Source organism: Corticium candelabrum, chromosome 3 (genome assembly GCF_963422355.1).
Source record: "Corticium candelabrum chromosome 3, ooCorCand1.1, whole genome shotgun sequence".
Taxonomy (NCBI): Eukaryota; Metazoa; Porifera; class Homoscleromorpha; order Homosclerophorida; family Plakinidae; genus Corticium; species Corticium candelabrum.
The window spans coordinates 8,619,337-8,638,972 of NC_085087.1; the positions used below are offsets into that span (position 1 = coordinate 8,619,337).

Sequence of the window (19,636 nt, forward strand, 5' to 3'; positions counted from 1 at the left end):
TAACCAGGTTGGTCAAACCGATCTTTGATACATGATATGATCAAATCAAAAGCTTCAAAGTAAATCCTCCTATAGTGGGCCTGTGCAGTTTCTGGAAACTCTGGCTCTGCATTCCAATGATCTAGCCTACGTGGTCGTTTTCTACGCCGAGGTGCCTGAGGTTCTCCTACAATCATTTCTCTAGCAGTTTCAGTTGCCTTCTTCCAAAATGCCTCAAATCCACAATCTTCTCTCATAGATTCCAAAGTCCTGACTGTCATTGATGCAACTGCTTGTCCTTGGGTAGCTGAAAAGTTTGTATGTTGAAGAGTTCTACTGAGGTTGTCACTATGACTAAACAGCAATCTTCCCAGCATAACTCCAAAGAGAAAAGAAAACGTCTTCATCTGGGCTGAGACTCCCAAAATTCGTCCTCTCATTTCCGTCTCTTTGACGTCACCCAGTGATTCTTCCCAGAGTTCCTGAATTGCTGAGTAGTTGTCTACAATGCTTTGTAGAGACTTTGCCTTTACTGTCCACCTAGTTGGACATAGCACCCTGAGCCCAGGGGTGTCTGGTGAATGGACGTCCTTCAGTTGCCGTAAACAAGCATCTCTCTTCGGTGACTTTTTTATCAATTTCATGATTTCATATGCAGTGGTCAAAGAATTGTGCATGCAGTCACAGCGCTTCACCGTATCAGAACAAGCTAAGTTCAAAGCGTGACCATAACAGTGAGTGTAAATTGCTCTAGGTTCTTCTTGAGAAATCTGCTTTGCCACGCCCTGTCTCCTACCAGCCATAGCTCCTGCTCCGTCATAGCATTGTCCTCTGGCTTTGTTCAGAGATAAATTCAGTCTAAGTAAAACATCTCTAACGACATGGACTATTGTCTTAGCATCAACAGTATCTACCACATGCAGTCCAATGAACTCCTCATGTGCAGCAAACCACTGATCCACCCAGCGTAAGCAAATAACTACCTGCTCTCTATTAGAGGAGTCAGTTGTTTCGTCAGCCATGATAGTGAAAAACTTGGCACTGTGAAGTTTGTCAGCAACTTTCTCTAAAACTTTCAATGCCATTAGCTTCAGCAGCTCGTTTTGTATTTCAGGAGATGTGTACTTGTCAGTCTTTCTAGTCAGCCACGTAGAAAGACTTTCACTATCAACTGCACGAAGTCTTAGAAGCTGGGAAAAATTGGAATCATCTTCATTGCCATCACCTCGCAAGGCCAAGCCTTGACGTGAAAGAAAACGTATATTCTGTATGATTTTTAATAAACAAACTCGCCGTTCTTCTTTCTCCACGGCATGCTGTGATGACAAACTTTCACCCACATCGGGTATTGTCTTGCCAGCAGACAGTATCTTTAGTGCTGCATCTTCATGACAGGTAGACTGCTCATGTTTGGCAAAGTTAACTGTGGCGTCTTTCCAATTAGTATAACCATGAGATATAAAAGACCACTCCAAGTTGGGTGCCACAAGCTTCTTTTCCTTGTACGCCTTTACGCACGTATGACAGTATACTTTGTCCTCACCTTCCACGTAGTGAAGCCACTGCCACCTGAAACCGTTAGCTAATCAGTTATTACTGACAAAAGTTGAAAGAAAGAAAGGCGTGGTACACTACACTATACAGCTTAATTAACTTAACAATATGTTTCTCAACTAGTTACCTCAAAAACCATGCCGGCTGAAATGGCCTGTACACGACGCTTTTCTTCCCAAATTGGCGCTTTGGAAACTGAATGGCAGTAGGCTGGTGAGGTGACTCACTTAAAGAAGGCGTTGATCTTGTATCGTTTTTCTTTCCAATAACAGGACATTGGCGGAGAAAGAAAGAAGCCGGATGAGGAGCTTTCGCCATTGTCAATAACGCGCGTTATCTGAGGCCAAGAAGAGGGTAGCCTCGTACCCAGGCCCTCTGTATGTCTACCTGTGTGTGTGTGTGTGTGTGTGTGTGTGTGTGTGTGTGTGTGTGTGTGTGTGTGTGTGTGTGCGTGTACGTGTGTGTGAATGTCTGTCAGTCTGGTTTCAAATTGAATGCCTCCTTATATGTGTTTGTTTTTCCTCTTCTCTCTCTTTCGCTCGCGCAGAGAAGGGTCTGGCTAGGCGAGGCTACAAAAAGTGGTGCGGCCATGGCCGCACCAGCCGCACCGGCTCCTACGGCCCTGCAATTAACCTACACAATTTCTACAACATGATACCAAGTTAAAACTCTTGCAAGTATTGAGACTTACCATTTAACATACAGACAAACAGACAGACAGACAGACAGACAGACAAACAGGAAAACAAAAAATTCTTTGGCAAAATGCAATAAACAACAATTAGCCATAAGCATGTCTACAAGTTAATGACAAACAAGAAAGTGATTAAAGCACTGCCTACCTGGTTTCTCTCTGGAATGTGAATAATGCTGAGAACTGCATCTCTGTGGCCGACATTTGTTTGAACCAATTTATGCAAGACAAGATCAAACACCCTGCACAACAAGACAACACATCACACCACATCAACGATCACCCTAGCACTCAGATATACAAACTTAATAACATCTTGTATCCCTGCCACAACACAACCATTCTTCGTATCAATACGCAATGCGGTCACTACACCACCGACTGCAAGCACAGCCTGACATGCCATTCCATCCGCATCCTGGCAACACAAATTAAAATTTGAATAAAACATGTTGAGATGTCAACACTGTGTGTACACTTGTACTCACCCACAGCCGAATGGTCCCATCTTCTGAACCGCTCACCCAGCATTGCCTCACATCATTCCATTCCACCTGGGCAATAAAATCAATTTAATACACAATTTTATGTTAAAATGGAGGATGACAAATCGCACTTGTGTGACATCACTTTCGTGGCCTTGCAGAACAGCAGCCATTTTCATCTCACTTCCTGTCTCTGCAAACTTCCGAATGTAAACAAGTTTGTCAGTTGATGAGTATGCAAACTCATTTCTAAGAGAACAACAATGATAGAAAAGAGATGGACAAACACTAGGAGAAACGTAAACGACCTTTCTGGGCAATATGCCATGTCGGTTATAACACCATCAGAAGCAAGGTCGTCATCTTTGTCAGACTTTGATTTCTGGTAACAAACTTTGTCAACCAGTCTGTCCACACAGATACAATAACAAATGTTACTTACAAGACATTAGACAACATTGATGCATATCATAGTAGAAATCCAAACATCAATAAAGTTAAATTAAAATTTTAGTTAGCTTTTTGGGACAGACATTTGACACGAAGTGTGTGTGTGTGTGTGTGTGTGTGTGTGTGTGTGTGTGTGTGTGTGTGTGTTTGTGTGTGTGTGTGTGTGTGTGTAAGTGTGTTTGTGTGTGTGTGTGTGTGTGTGTGTGTGTGTGTGTGTGTGTGTGTGTGTGTGTGTGGTGTGCGTGCGTGCATGTGTGAGTGCATGGGTGCATGGGTGCATGCGTGTGTGTGTGTGTGTGTGTGTGTGTGTGTGTGTGTGTGTGTGTCTGTGTGTGTGTGTGTCTGTGTGTGTGTGTGTCTGTGTGTGTGTGTGTCTGTGTGTGTGTGTGTGTGTGTGTGTGTGTGTGTGTGTGTGTGTGTGTGTGTGTGTGTGTGTGTGTGTGTGTGTGTGTGTGTGTGTGTGTGTGTGTGTGTGTGTGTGTGTGTGTGTGTGTGTGTAGCTACAAAAGATGATGACAAAAGTTAAACATGTATAGCTAAAGCTAATGGTTCCCATAGCAACACATTTAGATTCTAACCACCTACATCTAGTCTGCCACTATAATCAACTCTTACTGTATGCAAGACAGTCAAATGTCTTTTTGCCGGGAAGAGTGATAGTCGCTGCCGTTTGTTCATATTTCCAGATGACAAGCTGCCTCCTCCTTGTTGTTGCTAAAACAGAAGAGGCAAGTTGTGACTCTTTGTAATACACAGACAATCAAATGACCGTGGGTCTCACCGATAACCTCATTTGTTTCAGGAATATATCTCAGTGCCAACAGTGAACGCCTAGAGGCAGAACAAGTTACATAGCTAAAGTGCGTGTGTGTGTGTGCATGCCTGAATGTGTGTGTGTGTGTGCATGTGTGTGTGTGTGTGTGTGTGTGTGTGTGTGTGTGTGTGTGTGTGTGTGTGTGTGTGTGTGTGTGTGTGTGGTGTGTGTGTATGTGTGTGTGTGTGTTTGTGTGTGTGTGTGTGTGTGTGTGTGTGTGTGTGTGTGTGTGTGTGTGTTTTGTGTGTGTGTGTTTGTGTGTGTGTGTGTGCTTGTTTGTTTGTTTGTTTGTGTGTGTGTGTGTGTGTGTGTGTGTGTGTGTGTGTGTGTGTGTGTGTGTGTGTGTGTGTGTGTGTGTGTGTGTGTGTGTCTTAAAAAGTGTGTGTGTGTGTGTGTGTGTCTTGAAAAGTCTGTGTGTACGTGTATCTGTGCACAACAATCAGTATGCGAGTTCGTCTGTTTGTCTGTTGCCTGTCTGTCTGTCTGTCTGTCTGTTTGTCTGTCCAATACATATATTTGAAACATGAATCTAGCAACATACAATATGTACTACGAGTCAAATTATACAGAATAACCTAGAGACTACAGATATCAACTACTGAACCAACTGAGAACTAAGAACTACATTTTCTAACTGCTAAAGAACCCAAAGAGGTTCCAGTTATTACAACACTAATTATTGGAGATGAAAGCGGCTTGTTTTTGCGTGGACTCTGCAACCCAAGAATGACATCTTGCGTTGGATTACTCTAGCATTGCATCGCTGTAATTGAATGCTGAACCTTTTCCGCCAGTGATCCATAAATTGTGCCGACTTGCGCCGACCATTTTTATCAAAAGATTGAGATCCGAGAGAACATAGGTATTGGGCTCCTTCATCACCCCATCTACCGAAGTGTTCAATGGCTAAAGGCTTAAAGATTATTTGGTTGCCAGTTGGTAGCCTTTCATCTTGATATTTAATTTTTTTCTTTTCTTCTCTTCGCTTTGAAGCTAGACCATCTACTTTTGAGGACGAGGGAAATACCTCTGAGCTCCAGGGATGGGCAAGAGAGATGTCTAAATCAATACTCATACCAGAAGATGTATCAAGTGCTATAATGTCTGGTCTGTTATCCGAGTTTGAGTAGCGATGTCTTGACTCTCTCCTGTGTGGTATGTGAAGTTCACTTAGACAATCAGCCCAAACATTTGCAATGGATTCGTGACTCCAAACTGGGCCACCACCAACCTTGCATGTTAATTAAAAGATGATACCCGCTGTCGTCAAGAACTGCTCCGCACTGACACGATCTCAACCACTCCAGAGAACAGACTGGCAAGCCCAACCTCAGATATGACGCCAAGCAATAAACGCAAGAATCAAATGCGAAACACATCGAAGTTGGAACAGTGTTGACCCAAGCACCTGCACCTGTACCTTGTAAAGAGCAAATTCTGGCAGCATCTCTTGTTGACTTCACTGTATTGCGAGACATAGATTCAAACAAATCATTAGATAATTGCTTCTGTAATTTGCCACTAGCAGGTAAGTACTCAGACAGTTCATTCGAGGGAATGAGGCTCTTTAATGTCGCACCTGTAGCAGATCCCGAAGATCCTTTCAGAAGCAAATCTAAATCTACTCTCAAGTTAGGCAAACGCTTGGGTAGTGCATCTATTGCTTCAACCCACGAGGCTAAGAAAGTACAAGCTGCAATAGATTTGACAGATGTTAGACCAAAACCACCTAGTCGGACTGGTAGAGTGGCTTGTTGCCATGCCAAGTCTGTCTGTCTATCTGTCTGTCTGTCTGTCAATCACATATATTTGAACTTTTATCTATGATACATTTTGCAATGCAGAATGCTATGTACTGTCCAACTACTAGTAGTGTTCATCAACTAAACTAAGCTAAAATTGAAACTCACGTAAAGTAAAATAAGGACTACACTTAAAAATACAGTGTACAAGCAAAGCCTCAGTACCAGCTAGTGGCTAAAGTACTGGGTGGCAAAGAGGTCACATCTGTTGTCTTCAGACATCGTAGATAGCTTTTTAGAGATGACTCTAGCATTGCACTTCTGGAGCTGAATAGAAAAGCGTTTGGACCAGAAGTCGATAAACTCTGCAGCGTTCGGTCGTCCCACTTTGTCCGATGACTTTTTTGATAACTTGCACAGGAGTTTCCACCCATCGATCCCCAAGCTCCAAAATGCTCCAATACTAGTGGGTCACAGTGGAATTCTGCCACCTGGTAACTGCTGTTTGCTGTATTTCTCTTTCTTTCTGTCTGCTCTCCTCTCTGCAGCGGCACCACTAACACTAGCAGATGATGGAAAGATGTCACTACTCCATGGGTGGGCGAGGGAGATATCAAGGTCAACGTTGTTTCCAATGTCCGAGTCAAAAAATACGATGTCTGGTCTGTTGTCTGTGGTTGTATAATGACTCCTAGGATCCCTGCGGTGGTGGATATGCAACCCACGGAAACAATCAGACCAGACGGACAAAATCGATTCGTGAGACCATACCGGCCTGCCACCAGTCTTACAGGTCAGCAAATGATATCCACTGTCATCTATAAGAGCTCCACAATTGCATGTCGTTGTCCAGCTGGAGAGGCTATGAGCAAACCCAAACGAAGGAAGGACGCCAAGCGAAAATCGCAAGAATTGAGTGCGAACACTTCCGATGTAAAGATAGCATTAAGCCAAGCCCCAGCTCCCTTACCTGTTGTTGAGCGTAGGCGTGCTGCATCTCTGGCAGTGCGGGCATTCTCGAGTAGATACTGAGCATTAGAAGAAGCAGTGACAGAAGATAGCTTTTGTTGAACTTTCCCAGTACATGGCAGGTAGTCGGAGATATTTTTCCTGGAGGGACAGACCTTGCTATGGCCTCACTGATTGGAGTGGTTGAAGAGCTTAAGAGACTGTCGATGATAGGTCGTATAACAGAGAATCGGAATGGCAGCTCTGTAAAAGCGTTGGCCCGGGATGCAACAAAAGCTGGTTGTCTAATTGACAGCATAGGAATCATCCCGAAAACACCCATTCTGATGGGTAAAGAAGCCTGATGCCAAATCCTGTCATCAACCATGTCATAGCTTAAGAGGTGGGAGAAAGTTTCTTTTGTCCCAGAGTCATGGATTGTAGAAGCATGAACTAGCAAATCAGGATGGACTGTCCGGGCCAAATGGTTAAGGTTGGGGACGTAACAGCATCGTAATAGCAGCATTGCACTCTGAACATCATCCAATTTGGTAAGCTGATCGCACAGTGAGAGCTTTGACTGGGCTATGGTGGCACAAGAGGACGTAACGAATGACATCAAACCAATCGGAGAACCAAGGAAGAGGGCACCCTCACAAGACACAGCAATTTCTTCAAACTCTTCAGCAGCAGTCGAGGATGATTGAGAAAATATCTCGCACTTTTTGTCTGCTATGACCAGATTGATGGCTGAGAAGATTCCCTTCAAGTCATGAAACGCAGCCAAAACAGATTTCACCCTTCCCAGCAAAAATACGTCATCCAGGTAGGCCAGTACGCGTACTTGAGAGTGGGATTTCTAAATCTTAGTTAAGACTGGATGAATGGCCATAGCAAAAAGAACAGGACCCAGAGGGTCTCCTTGATGAACTCCCTCCTCAGATGGAATTACTACGGTAGAAGAACCCTGCATGAAGACAAGGGAGCTGGGTTTGCCATACTGTCTGTCTATCCGTCTGTCTGTCTGTCTGTCTGTCTGTCTGTCTGTCTGAATGAATTTCGTCTAGCGTCTTGTCTGAGGTTGGGTGTCTGTCTGCCATTCAGTCAGCTCCTTGTAAAATGTGAGTGTGGAGCAGAGCTGGACAGAGAAGGATATCACTTGATTACATGTAAGTATGGGGGAGGTCCTGTCTGGACGCACAACACCCTAGTTTCTGGATGGAGCGAGTGTCTCAGCGATTTGCTCATATGCCACCAGATTGAGCCAAGACACAGATACATCCACACTGAAGATAGACCAGACATCACATTTTACGACGTAGACTCAGGAACAACAAAAGAGATAGATGTTGCTATGGCTCATCCCTGGAGCAAAGATACCATCAAGGGAGCGTCCACGACATGTGGATATGCAGCAACAAAACGAGAGGCAAGGAAGGAAGTAAAGTATCGCAAAGAATCATTACCAGATGGTTCTAAGCCTTTTGTTACTCCTCTGGTGTTCGAACACTTTGGTCGTTGGGGACCCAAAGCAGAGGAATTTTTAAATGAACTTGCAAAGAAGTCCAAAGACATGCTGGGAAGGAAAAATGAAGCAGCGTTTAGAAGCTATTGGAGAAGAAGATTTTCTGTGATTATTCAGAAATGTAACAGTAGAGTTGTTTTAAGAAAGCTATCTAGGCTTTCATTGAATTGTTTGGATGGACAAGACAAGCTAGAGATGGACAAAGCCATTCATAGTTCTATTCATTAATTAAAACGAAGAACAGTAGGAAAGTAGAACTTTTAGTACTGCAGCAAGTGATGTAAGTAGTGACGTTTGATGACAATAAAACAAATCTGTCTGTCTGTCTGTCTGTCTGTCTGTCCAATTGACATGGCAATAAGATAGCCATACAAACAATTTGCTATGCATTACAACAAGAGTAGTTTCATAAAGCAAAGCAAGCAAAGACTCCCAACATAAAGATTCCTTACTTGTCTTTGTCCCTTGCTAGTTCTCTGTATGTGCTAACAAACTCCGATACCTGCCGCAAAATATGTCATTGATATCAACAGTAAGTATAATCAAATTATTTACATTTTCTCCAGACTTTGGATCAAAAATTGTTATGAGCTTGTGGCCTGTTGATATCCAAACTGTTTTGTTTCGAGGTACTTAGCAGATACCAGTGATCACAGAACTGAGCAAAAATTGTCAATTGCTTGTTTGTTTGTTTGTTTGTCAAGGTGTGTGTGTGCATGTGTGTGTGTGTGTGTGTGTGTGTGTGTGTGTGCATGTGTGTGTGTGTGTGTGCAAGTGTGTGTGTGTGTGTGTGTGTGTGTGTGTGTGTGTGTGTGTGTGTGTGTGTGTGTGTGTGTGTGTGCGTGAGCGTGTGCATGTATAAAAGCAGCCAACAACATCAACTCACTACAACTGATCTGTAACTCTATGAATCAGCTTGCATTCAGGCAACCAGATCTTCACAACGTGATCAAATGCACCAGTAATAATCCTCCACACAATCTCCCCTCACACAATGAAACAAAACGAAAACAAAAAATGCAACCTCATACCATGTGTTCTCTGTATCCTTTGCATATGCCATACAGTTGATACCAGCATCATGTGCAGTCTTTACACTATACAATACATTAATTAAATAATTAATTAATTAGTCAAGGTGTTCAGGCAAACATAATTAATTAATTAATCAAGGTGTTCAGATATAAATAATTAATTAATTAGTCAAGGTGTTGAGGTATGTAGTTGCTCATACATGTTACACGCTCTCATTTCTTTCTCTCCTGGTGGTATTTCGTGTGAGACGAGTCTCTGGTCATATCTGAGTACATGATATTGTATGAAAGGTTTTGTACACAAATATGTGTACATACATACATACAATCGACATAAGCACACAGACATACAAACAAACAATCCAACAAATGACCACACACATACAGACACACACACACACACACACACACACACACACACACACACACACACACATGCATACACACACACACACACACACACACACACACACACACACACACACACACACACACACACACACACACACATGCACACACAGACAGACATAGACACACAGACAGACAGACAGACAGACAGATAAATAGACAGACAGACAGACAGACAGACACACACGTGTGCGCGTGCACACACACACACACACGATCATTTGTAATATGATCAATGGCACGGAGACATCCGCCTCACCCTCCACTGTAAACTTTGGCATCCATACATACAATACACTTCACAATATCGACATGAGAATTAACAACTTGAGCTACACAGCACACCAAATCACCCAACGTCTACTCAATATATACATTAATCACTAAAATATTATTTATTTATAGCAATAACTAATTTTTGTATAATTGATATTAACATGTCAGTAATTAGCTTATTACTTTTATTAAAAATATTTTTAAATTTAAAATATAAATTGACATAATTAGTTAAAATTTAAATTTATTTATTTTATATTACGTAACATTGATATCAATGCAATGTTGATTTACCATCTCAACATGTCATGCCAGCATACCTTTCCTCACCAAGCTAGGAGCTCCTATCAACAACCCTACAAATGCAGAGAGAGATTGTAATGGTATCAGTGCATTCATCATAATGTATACATTGATATTAACCTTCTTTTACATTGTAAGCACGAATGCTGCCATTCATTCCTGCAATTAGTTGAGAATGTCGATGCTGCCATGCAAGACAATAGACTGGATGGTTCAGCTGCAATTCAAATAAATCACATGAAATGCAATACACACACACACACACACACACACACACACACACACACACACACACACACACACACACACACACACACACACACACACACAACTGCTAAACTCCTTTACCTCTATACGTTGATGTACAATGCCGGTCGAGCTTCATACAATGATGGTGTTGTCATTCGATGACGTGAACATTGCTTTGTATTCTGCCCTAAACACAAGCTACAAAGTGAGCATCTTGGTGGCTAATGTTGGATCAGTTGAGTGTTTGTCTTACCAGCACACGATGTCGGTTATCCAGCCTGAATATTCGTTCACAGTTTGTACGAGTTTGCCACAATCAAAATCCCAATATCGTAATTGGCCATCTGAATGGGAGAATCCCACGATTAGTCGGTAATGAAGGATAAAGCAAAGCAAAAAAGCAGCAGATTAATGAATAAATGCCAAATACAAACATAAAGAATATACAAAAAAGAACAAACATAATTGCATATACAGTAGAAACAACAAGCAGAAAAAGACAGACAAACAAACAAATACAAACAAACAAACAAATACAAACAAACAAACAAATAGCAGTCAAGCAAAATAGACAGACAGATAGACACAGACAGAAATACAAATAGACACACAAACAGACAAACAGACAGACAAACAGACAAACAAACAAACAGACAGACAAACAGACAAACAGACAGACAAACAAACAGACAAGACAGACAGACAAACTGATCAACAGACAAACAGACAGACAACAGACAGACAGACAGACAGACAACAGACAGACAGACAGACAGACAGACAAACAGACAGACAACAGACAGACAGACAGACAGACAACAGACAGACAGACAGACAGACAGACAAACAGACAGACAAACAAACAGACAGGACAGACAGACAAACTGATCAACAGACAAACTGATCAACAGACAAACAGAGACAACAGACAGACTGACAGACAAACAGACAGACAACAGACAGACAGACAGACAGACAAACAGACAGACAAACAAAGGAAAATCTACCAGGTGGATCAACAGTCAGATTCATTCCCTTAGTTATAGAACATTTTGGACAATGGGGTGAGATGGGAAAAACCTTTCTGGAAAAAGGCTAGCCAAGAAGTCACGTGATGAACTTGGTCGACCTAACGCTGCCGAGTTTCTGTACATCCGGAGAAAGAGATTCTCAACTCAACTTCAGAAGTGCAACGCAAAGGTCATCATGAGACAAATGTAAGCTCTGACAAATGACATTGACTGTACTGTAGATTGCTCTACCCAGTTTTTCAGCCACTAAGTTGGCCCCGGGTAGTCTGCATTGTTCTCTTTTAAGCGTTACATGTTTGTTTGTTTTTAAAATCTAGTCCTAGTAAACTCTCATAGTCACAGAACTTTATATAGTTACCTTGCTAGCATTGTATTATAGATGTATGTTTGAAATAAATGTTACTTGACAGACAGACAGACAGACAGACAGACAGACAGAAGAACAGACAGACAGACAAACTGATCGACAGACAAACAGACAGACAACAAACAGACCAACAGACAGACAGACAAATTATTATATTTGAACTCTTACTCTACTAATAACAAGTCTCTAACTTTATGTATGCATAACAATAACAGTCAATGAACAACAAACAAACAAACAGACAGACCAACAGACAAACAGACAAACAAACAGACAGTACAGACAGACAAACTGATCGACAGACAAACAGGCAGACAGACAGACATAAGACAGACCAACAGACAGACATAAAACAGACACACAGACAGACACACAGACAAACAAACAGACACGTTTAGTTGCTTTGCTTAGATGGTGTATAATATTTCAATGTTTGAAAATATATGTATTGACAGACAAACAAACAGACAGACAGACAGACAGACAGACAGACACATGCAAAGAGATGGCTATACATCACAGCATAAAAGATATAAATAAATAAATAATTAAAATTATTAAAAATAAAATAAAAAATAAAAATATAAAACTGAACATAAAAATACCACAAAATATACAAAAAACAGGCGAACAAAACGATAGGATCAACAGGCAACGTGATCATCGTTACTGTCGGTGTACCTTCCGCTGCAGTAACATATTCTCGTCTCCAGAGAACAAACGTCATCGACGTAATCGGTTTCGTGTGGCAATCGCGCACAACCAGCCGCTTATCCATTGCCATCGTGCGCAGAGTGTGACTTGACAAGACGGAAAAAACATGCAGCTACATCGGACGTTGATTGATATTGCAGGAGATCTCTTGCACACGTCGGGTGCTACAAACATTGACATACGGGAGTTTAGAGTTGGGTGTGTTGTTATTTTGGCGAAAATAAACACGTGCACATACGGGAGTTTAAAGTTAGGTGTGTCGCTATTTTGACGGGAATAGAAACAGTAAGATTTGTGCGTTGCGTGATTGATGTAGACGAGTGGTAAGAGTGAAAACGTGCGTCGATTGATGAGACTGCGTGTTCTCTACACTCGGCGTCGTCTTCAGACGGCCAGAACTAAAGACTTTGGATGTTTGCTGAATTAGAACGCGTTCGTTAACAACACAGACAAAATTTATTATTATTTTAATCAAATTTTGAGCTGTAGAACCTGCGGGCACATGCACACGCTTTCATACATCGAGGACACGAGCTCATCTAACGCGCGCTAAAGGGTGGTTAGCTAGTCTCTGGCTGATGGTGTGTACACTGTACTGTCACACACAAATCATCAAAAACAAACTCAACACCGTTCACAAAGATTTACCAAACACATGTAAGGAGAAAGAATTTTAAAGTTAAAATAGTGTGCATCACGTCTGTGACGTCACATCTAGGATACCCAAGCTGTAGTGTTATGATAAAACGAAGTCTCAAAGGACAACTCAAACTAAGCACACACGTACACCTTAACTATAGCCCTGCATGTCCAACGTACGTCCTTACTTCCTCAACAAACGAGTGCTCCCCAATAGAAAACATCAATAAAAACAAAATCAGAACAGACCCCCCTGTGTGCAGAACTCTGCAACTCGTTTTACTAAAATAAAATGAAGGCAACCAATCAGCAGCAAGCGATTGATGTTACTGTTTGTTGGTGCCGGTCGTTGTGGCTTGCTTCACAAAGGAATCGAGTTTACTAATTTTGTTGTCGATGTCGTTGAGTTGGTCTGCTGTGATATGCGTTCGTGTTCGCTTAGTTGAACTTCGGTGCGACGGAAACTTGAGATTTCCTTGTGTAGTCTCTCCATTTCGCTGTTACAGCGACGAAGGTTGTCCTTTACTTTTACGATAGACGAAGCAGTAACTGAAAACACAAACGTTAAATATAAATAAATAATATTAATATAAATAAATACATAAATAAATGGACAAACAGACAAACAAACAAACCAACAAACAGCCAGACAAACCGACAAACTAACAGACAAACAAACAGACAAACAAACAGACAAACAAGCACAAACAAACACAAACAAACAGACAGACAAACAGACAGACAAACAGACATACAGACAAACAGACAGACAGACAAGCAGACAAACAAACAGTCAAGCAGACAAACAAACAGACAAGCAGACAAACAAACAGACAGACAAGCAGACAAACAAACAGACAAACAAACAAACAAACAAACCAACAAACAAACAGCCAAACAAACAGCCAAACAGACAAACCGACAAACAAACAAAATATACACAAAAAAAAGTTCACAACAAATTATAGACAAAGACAAATGCACACACCTTCCAATCATCTATTACACTCAAGTCTCTCCTGCTCCAACTCGCGCTTCATCCTTGTAGCCAAGTCAGTGAGTCGTTTCCACAAACCTGATGCAACTAGAGATTCCAGCAAAGGAACAAGCTCCTGGTGTGATTTTCCTATAAACAATGAATTATTACTATTATCAATTGTGCTTGCACACACACACACACACACACACACACACACACACACACACACACACACACACACACACACACACACACACACACACACACACACGCGCGCGCGCGCAAACCTGCATGTGATGAGTTTCCAGCTGCAGAAGGCTATAAAGCAACAACATCAATGACACGTTGATAAATACCTAAATATCATATCTATCTGTCTGTCTGTCTGTCTGTCAGTCTATCTGTCAGTCCATCTGTCTCCGTCTCCCTAGCTGTCTGTCCGTCTGTCCATCCGTTCGTACATCCGTCTGTCTGTCAGTCCATCCGTCTGTCTATCTGTGTGTGTGTGTGTGTGTGTGTGTGTGTGTGTGTGTGTGTGTGTGTGTGTGTGTGTGTGTGTGTGTGTGTGTTGTGTGTGTGTGTGTGTGTGTGTGTGTGTGTGTGTGTGTGTGTGTGTGTGTGTGTGTGTGTGTGTGTGTTTGTGTGTGTGTGTGTGTGTGTGTGTGTGTGTGTGTGTGTGTGTGTGTGTGTGTGTGTGTGTGTGTGTGTGTGTGTCTGTTTGTCTGTCCATCTATCTGTGAATATCTCACCTGCGACGACAACTCAAACTTCTCACCATCAACATATAAGTTCTTCGAGAGATTCACAGACAGCGAAGACGACACAACCACCGACTCCACACTCGTACGACTCCTGTTGCCACCCACCTCCTCACTGTTGCTCTCCGTTGACTTCTCAACATCCGTATCTACACCCAACAACACCAAACATCACAAAAACGACACAACAATCGACCGTCTCGTGTTCACCACTATCAGACAAGTTGCCAGTCTCAGACTGACTTTCCATCTTTTTCTTCTTTTTCTTCACTTTCTGAACGTCCAGTTGCAAGAACTTTGAAACTTCGTCGTGGAAGGTCGGATCGTAACGATTCGGTTTCCTCCTCCTTCTCGTTTCTTTGTCCTCTTTGAAGTTGTGTAGATCAAAATGGCGTCTGCACTTTCGCGTTTGTGTTGTTTGCTTGAGGAGTTTGTGAGGGTGGAAGGTGTGGCTGTTGCATCGGAACCGAACAGTTCGATGATTGGTTTGTTGTTGTGTTTCACGCTGATGTCGTATGCGGTCTGGCCCTCTTTGTTTTTGCTGTCAAAGGAAATGTCTGATGATAAAGTTACAAATCCGTACACATGAATGTAAGCACACAAAAAAACAGAAAGAGAAACAGACAAACAAACAGACAGACAAACACACTAACAGGCAAGCAGACATACAAACAAAGAAAATGATAAACAGAAAAACAAACAAACAGACAGACAAACAAACAGACAAACAAACAAACAGACAAACAAACAGAGACAGACAGACAGACAAACAGACAGACAAACAAACAAACAGACAAACAGAAAAACAAACAAACAGACAGACAAACAAACAGACAAACAAACAAACAGACAAACAAACAGAGACAGACAGACAGACAAACAGACAGACAAACAAACAAACAGACAAACAAACTAACAGACAAACAGACAGACAAACAGACAGACAAACAAACAAACAAACAGACAGACTGACAGACAAACAAATAAACAGACAAACAGACAGACAAACAAACAAACAAAGTAACAAATAGACAAACAAATAGACAGACAAACAGACAAACAAACAAACAGACAGACAGACAGACAAACAGACAGACAGACAGACAGATAATCACACAAACACGCACACAGACAGCAACACAGACATCCCAACCAACAACACAACACACAAATACATACAATCATTACCGAACTCCCAAAGATCCAACAAAATCTTCTCCGACAGAGACGAGCACCAGGCAAGATAATGCATCATCGTGTTGCCTTGCTGATCTTAAATATTGAGAACGTCACTCGCCTTCTCGGGCCGACTCTTCAACTGTGTGAAGAAAACATGCAGCATTATCTCATACAACCGCGCTCGATTGGTTCCACTGATTCCAAACGCAACGAGATGAAACGGAGTCGCTAGATTGTTGTCCTGGATGAACAAAGCATCGAACAGCATGGGAACGATGCGTGCAAACACGCGAGACGTGTCGTTGACATGCCACCGACCCATCGGACCATACAGAGCGGCAGAGTGAAGAGCCGTGTGGCCGGTCTCGCGCACTTTCAGGAGCGGATTGTACCCCATCTTCAACAGTTCTTGTACGGTCGTTCTGCAGCCCAACGTGGCGCTCCAGTGCAAAGGGGGCAGGCGGTATTCGCCGACTTGAATGGCAGTCGTCTCTTTGAAAACGAGCGACTGGCTGCTCTTCAGGAGATTCCTGAATTCCGAAGCAATTAAATACTGCCGCACTGAAACATCTTTGTCCGGGAATCAGGAAGTCAAAGAGAGGATTTTGAACGTTAATTGTTTGCTGCTATGAGCCGATGAAGAGGTGGCACCTATGATGGAATAGAGTTTGTGTGTAGAGTGTGGGAAATGTGAGCATGATGATAAGATAAACAAAATTAAGTAGGAAGTAGAGTAAGTTAGAAGGTGAATAAAGATCGAAACTAACAGACATATGTAAGGAAAACAAACACACAAATGCAGATACGAAAAAAAAACTGTTTCCATGCAAAATGTGACTGTCGTCGTCATTCACTGTCTGCCCTTTAAATTAATTAAACAGCCAGTCAACTTTGTGAAAGTCTTGACCAGTGTATGTCAGCACAGCTTGCTGACCGAGTTGAGCACTAGCATTGTGAGCTACAACAGAAGGTCGACCTGAATGAAATCAACATTACTAGAAGTACATCGCAACATTTTTTTGCAAGAATTCCAATACACACGCACGCACGCACGCACGCACGCACGCACACACACACACACACACACACACACACACACACACACACACACACACACACGAGGATCTGGAACGCCTACGGCCAAAAATCTGTGTATACCCATGAAGCTAATGAACCATTTAGCAACACGTCAGTATCCCAAACACCTGGCAATGGCCCACTACTGGCCCGCACGCTCGTAAATCGACGTAAAATACGAAGACACGTAATTTTTCGTAATCTAGGATCCTGGGTCGTATTTTACGTTCGAAGTGTAGCTTTGCGCATGCACTTTGCAACGTAAATTACGAAAGATTTACGTGTCTTCGTATTTTACGTCTATTTACGTCTTATTTAGATACGTTGATTTACGCAACATCGCTAGGTCATAATGACACGTGCACTGTGTGATTACTTCCACTCCATCATTTGACATTAGTATAGGAGCTCTTCAACATTCATCTTTATTAATTAATTAAGAATAATACCGCCGTTCAGTACATGCAAATGTGCGTAAGCCGTATACAGAGTACTACACAAGGCTATAGACCAAACGTTTGACGGAGCCGTCAATCTGTGTGAAATGAAGGTTCCGCCCATGGGAGGGTCTACGCAGTGTACAATTGTGGTTGATAGACGTTGAGCTGTCATTAGACGCTTCGTGCCAAGAATGGATGGTTTGCTAGGACTGGTGAAAGGCAACAAAGACCGGTTGCAATACACGGTAAGCAATTAAGAATCTAGCTATCTAATTATGTATGATTGACAAAAATTGATTTAAGTAGACTACATCGTGCATTCTCTAGCTATAAGCTGAAATTCGATTAGCTGCCTATAGTATTGGCAAGACCTTCTCTAGACGAGACGTACAAAAAGGCTTCTATGAGCTAAACTTCGATTCAAAAAGTAATGTCAACATGATAAGTTTTTGGTGATGTAGTAGGCATAAATATGTTGACAGGCCTGTGGTCAAAGTCTACTGTAGAGTTGGTATTAGGCAAGACATTCGGCAGCGCATAAAACGCCACGAATGTAACACAGCGTAAGTGTTTATCGTTTTGCACTGTTGTATGCATTTTTGGGATAAATTTTGTTCCGTGTGCATCTAGACGATCGCGACGGCCTCGTCATCCTAGGAATTCCAGATCCGTATGTCGCGACACGTTACCAACGCAGTACTCGTCACGACATCCACCTCTTGATCACGAACGGGCAGTCGGTGATGAAGGTTTGGAAAACCTGCAGCTGTCGCCAATGGCAAGCTCGGAACTACGTATCTGTCGTGCACGTGACAATTGTAATTCATTATCACAATATTTAAATTCAATTTGTGGTAACAGGTGAAATAGATTTCCAAGCTGCAGGGATAGCGACAGCTGCAGGTAGCGTACCCACTTCCAAGCGACAGGTGCATGCTTTTGAACAATCACGACAATGGGCTGCCCCGTGGCGCTGGGACTTCTAGCTAAACGACAAGATTTCTAAAAATAGCTATATATAGATACTCTGACTTACAATTAGACATCTTTTTTATACAGATTCTTTTTTGATTGAAATAATTCAAATTATCGATGGGAAGACGATTCTACCTGGAAGCAGAAGAAGACGACTGCCATCGAGGGCACTAAATGTATTAGCATTATCTACATGTGTACGTTCATGACATTATCATTGATCTTTTCATTCGGCAGGAAAAAATTATATGGAATCAAGAAAACTGTCAAATAATTTAACTGTGATTTTGTAATTTGTATTATATTATTTTGTAATTAACATAATTAGTTTGATAATAAAGGAAATTTGAACATCGGTGTGGCAATTTGCACTCTCGCGTTACTGCATGCATATATACGGAAACTCAGTCGTAAATGCTACGTAACTGCTACTTATATGACCGTAATTGAAAAGTAATTAGGCCATAATTAGACGTAAATTTACGTAAATGCCCAGTATATGAACGGTTTTCACAACGTAAATTGACGTAAGTTAGAGTAAATCGAGTCGTAAACCCTCTAAACGTAAAACAATCGTAAATGACCCGTAATTGCTACGTAAATGACCGTAAATGAACGTAAAGTGGCCATTTACGAATAAATACGTCTATTTACGAGTAGGATCGGCGTAATTTACGGTTTCAATACGATGATCGTAAGTTCGATTTACGTGCTATTTACGTCGATTTACGAGCTTGCGGGCTAGTACTGTAATGGGTGGAGCCCACGTCAGCTACTACACTGCATGCAAACATTGAATGCAACGCACACACACTAACATCTCACCTGCAGCAAAACCAGATGCGCAAAGCCACCACACACACACGCAATACGCAAGTCCCATGGTGACCACGTGTGCCCATCCAGCAGCTACACACACATTCCTGTGTGCGACACTACAGCAGCTTTGCTAGACTATGCAATGAATGACGTGTGACGCTGTACGTCAGCGGTTGCTCGTCCGGATGCTATTGTTC

The 19,636-nt window shown here is 42.1% G+C and overlaps 3 protein-coding genes across 5 annotated transcripts in view; all 3 read right to left on the minus strand.

Annotated features, from left to right (window-relative positions):
* Positions 1-1,487, minus strand: part of LOC134177290 (zinc finger MYM-type protein 1-like) — a 2,198-nt gene extending 711 nt beyond the window's left edge. Inside the window, exon 1 of the mRNA XM_062644072.1 lies at positions 1-1,487. This exon is cut by the window's left edge and continues 711 nt beyond it. Coding sequence (XP_062500056.1) covers positions 1-1,064 — 1,064 coding nt within the window. The 5' untranslated portion in view covers positions 1,065-1,487.
* The window catches only part of LOC134177469 (U5 small nuclear ribonucleoprotein 40 kDa protein-like), a 3,887-nt gene extending 1,247 nt beyond the window's left edge, over positions 1-2,640 (minus strand). For 2 of the 3 annotated variants that reach the window (XR_009969524.1, XM_062644248.1), the window contains exon 1: positions 1,661-2,130. Coding sequence is in view for 2 of the 3 variants with exons in the window: in XM_062644248.1 (XP_062500232.1) it covers positions 1,661-1,851 (191 nt within the window). In the remaining variant the exon portion in view is untranslated. Of the gene's footprint in view, positions 1-1,660; positions 2,131-2,375; positions 2,470-2,532 lie in introns of those variants that run through there. The other variant, XM_062644249.1, reaches the window with a different exon arrangement.
* Positions 2,641-2,857: 217 nt separating this feature from the next.
* Positions 2,858-12,643, minus strand: LOC134177787 (uncharacterized). Its single transcript, XM_062644568.1, has 14 exons — positions 12,541-12,643; positions 10,715-10,805; positions 10,600-10,648; positions 10,333-10,429; positions 10,230-10,265; positions 9,893-9,965; positions 9,426-9,566; positions 9,170-9,288; positions 8,747-8,823; positions 8,644-8,693; positions 3,944-3,993; positions 3,778-3,876; positions 3,021-3,119; positions 2,858-2,961 (listed from the first exon to the last, which is right to left on the minus strand). The coding sequence occupies exons 1-13, from the start codon at positions 12,641-12,643 to the stop codon at positions 3,046-3,048; spliced, it is 1,059 nt and encodes a 352-aa protein (XP_062500552.1). The 3' UTR covers positions 2,858-2,961; positions 3,021-3,045.
* Positions 12,644-19,636: the final 6,993 nt, after the last annotated feature.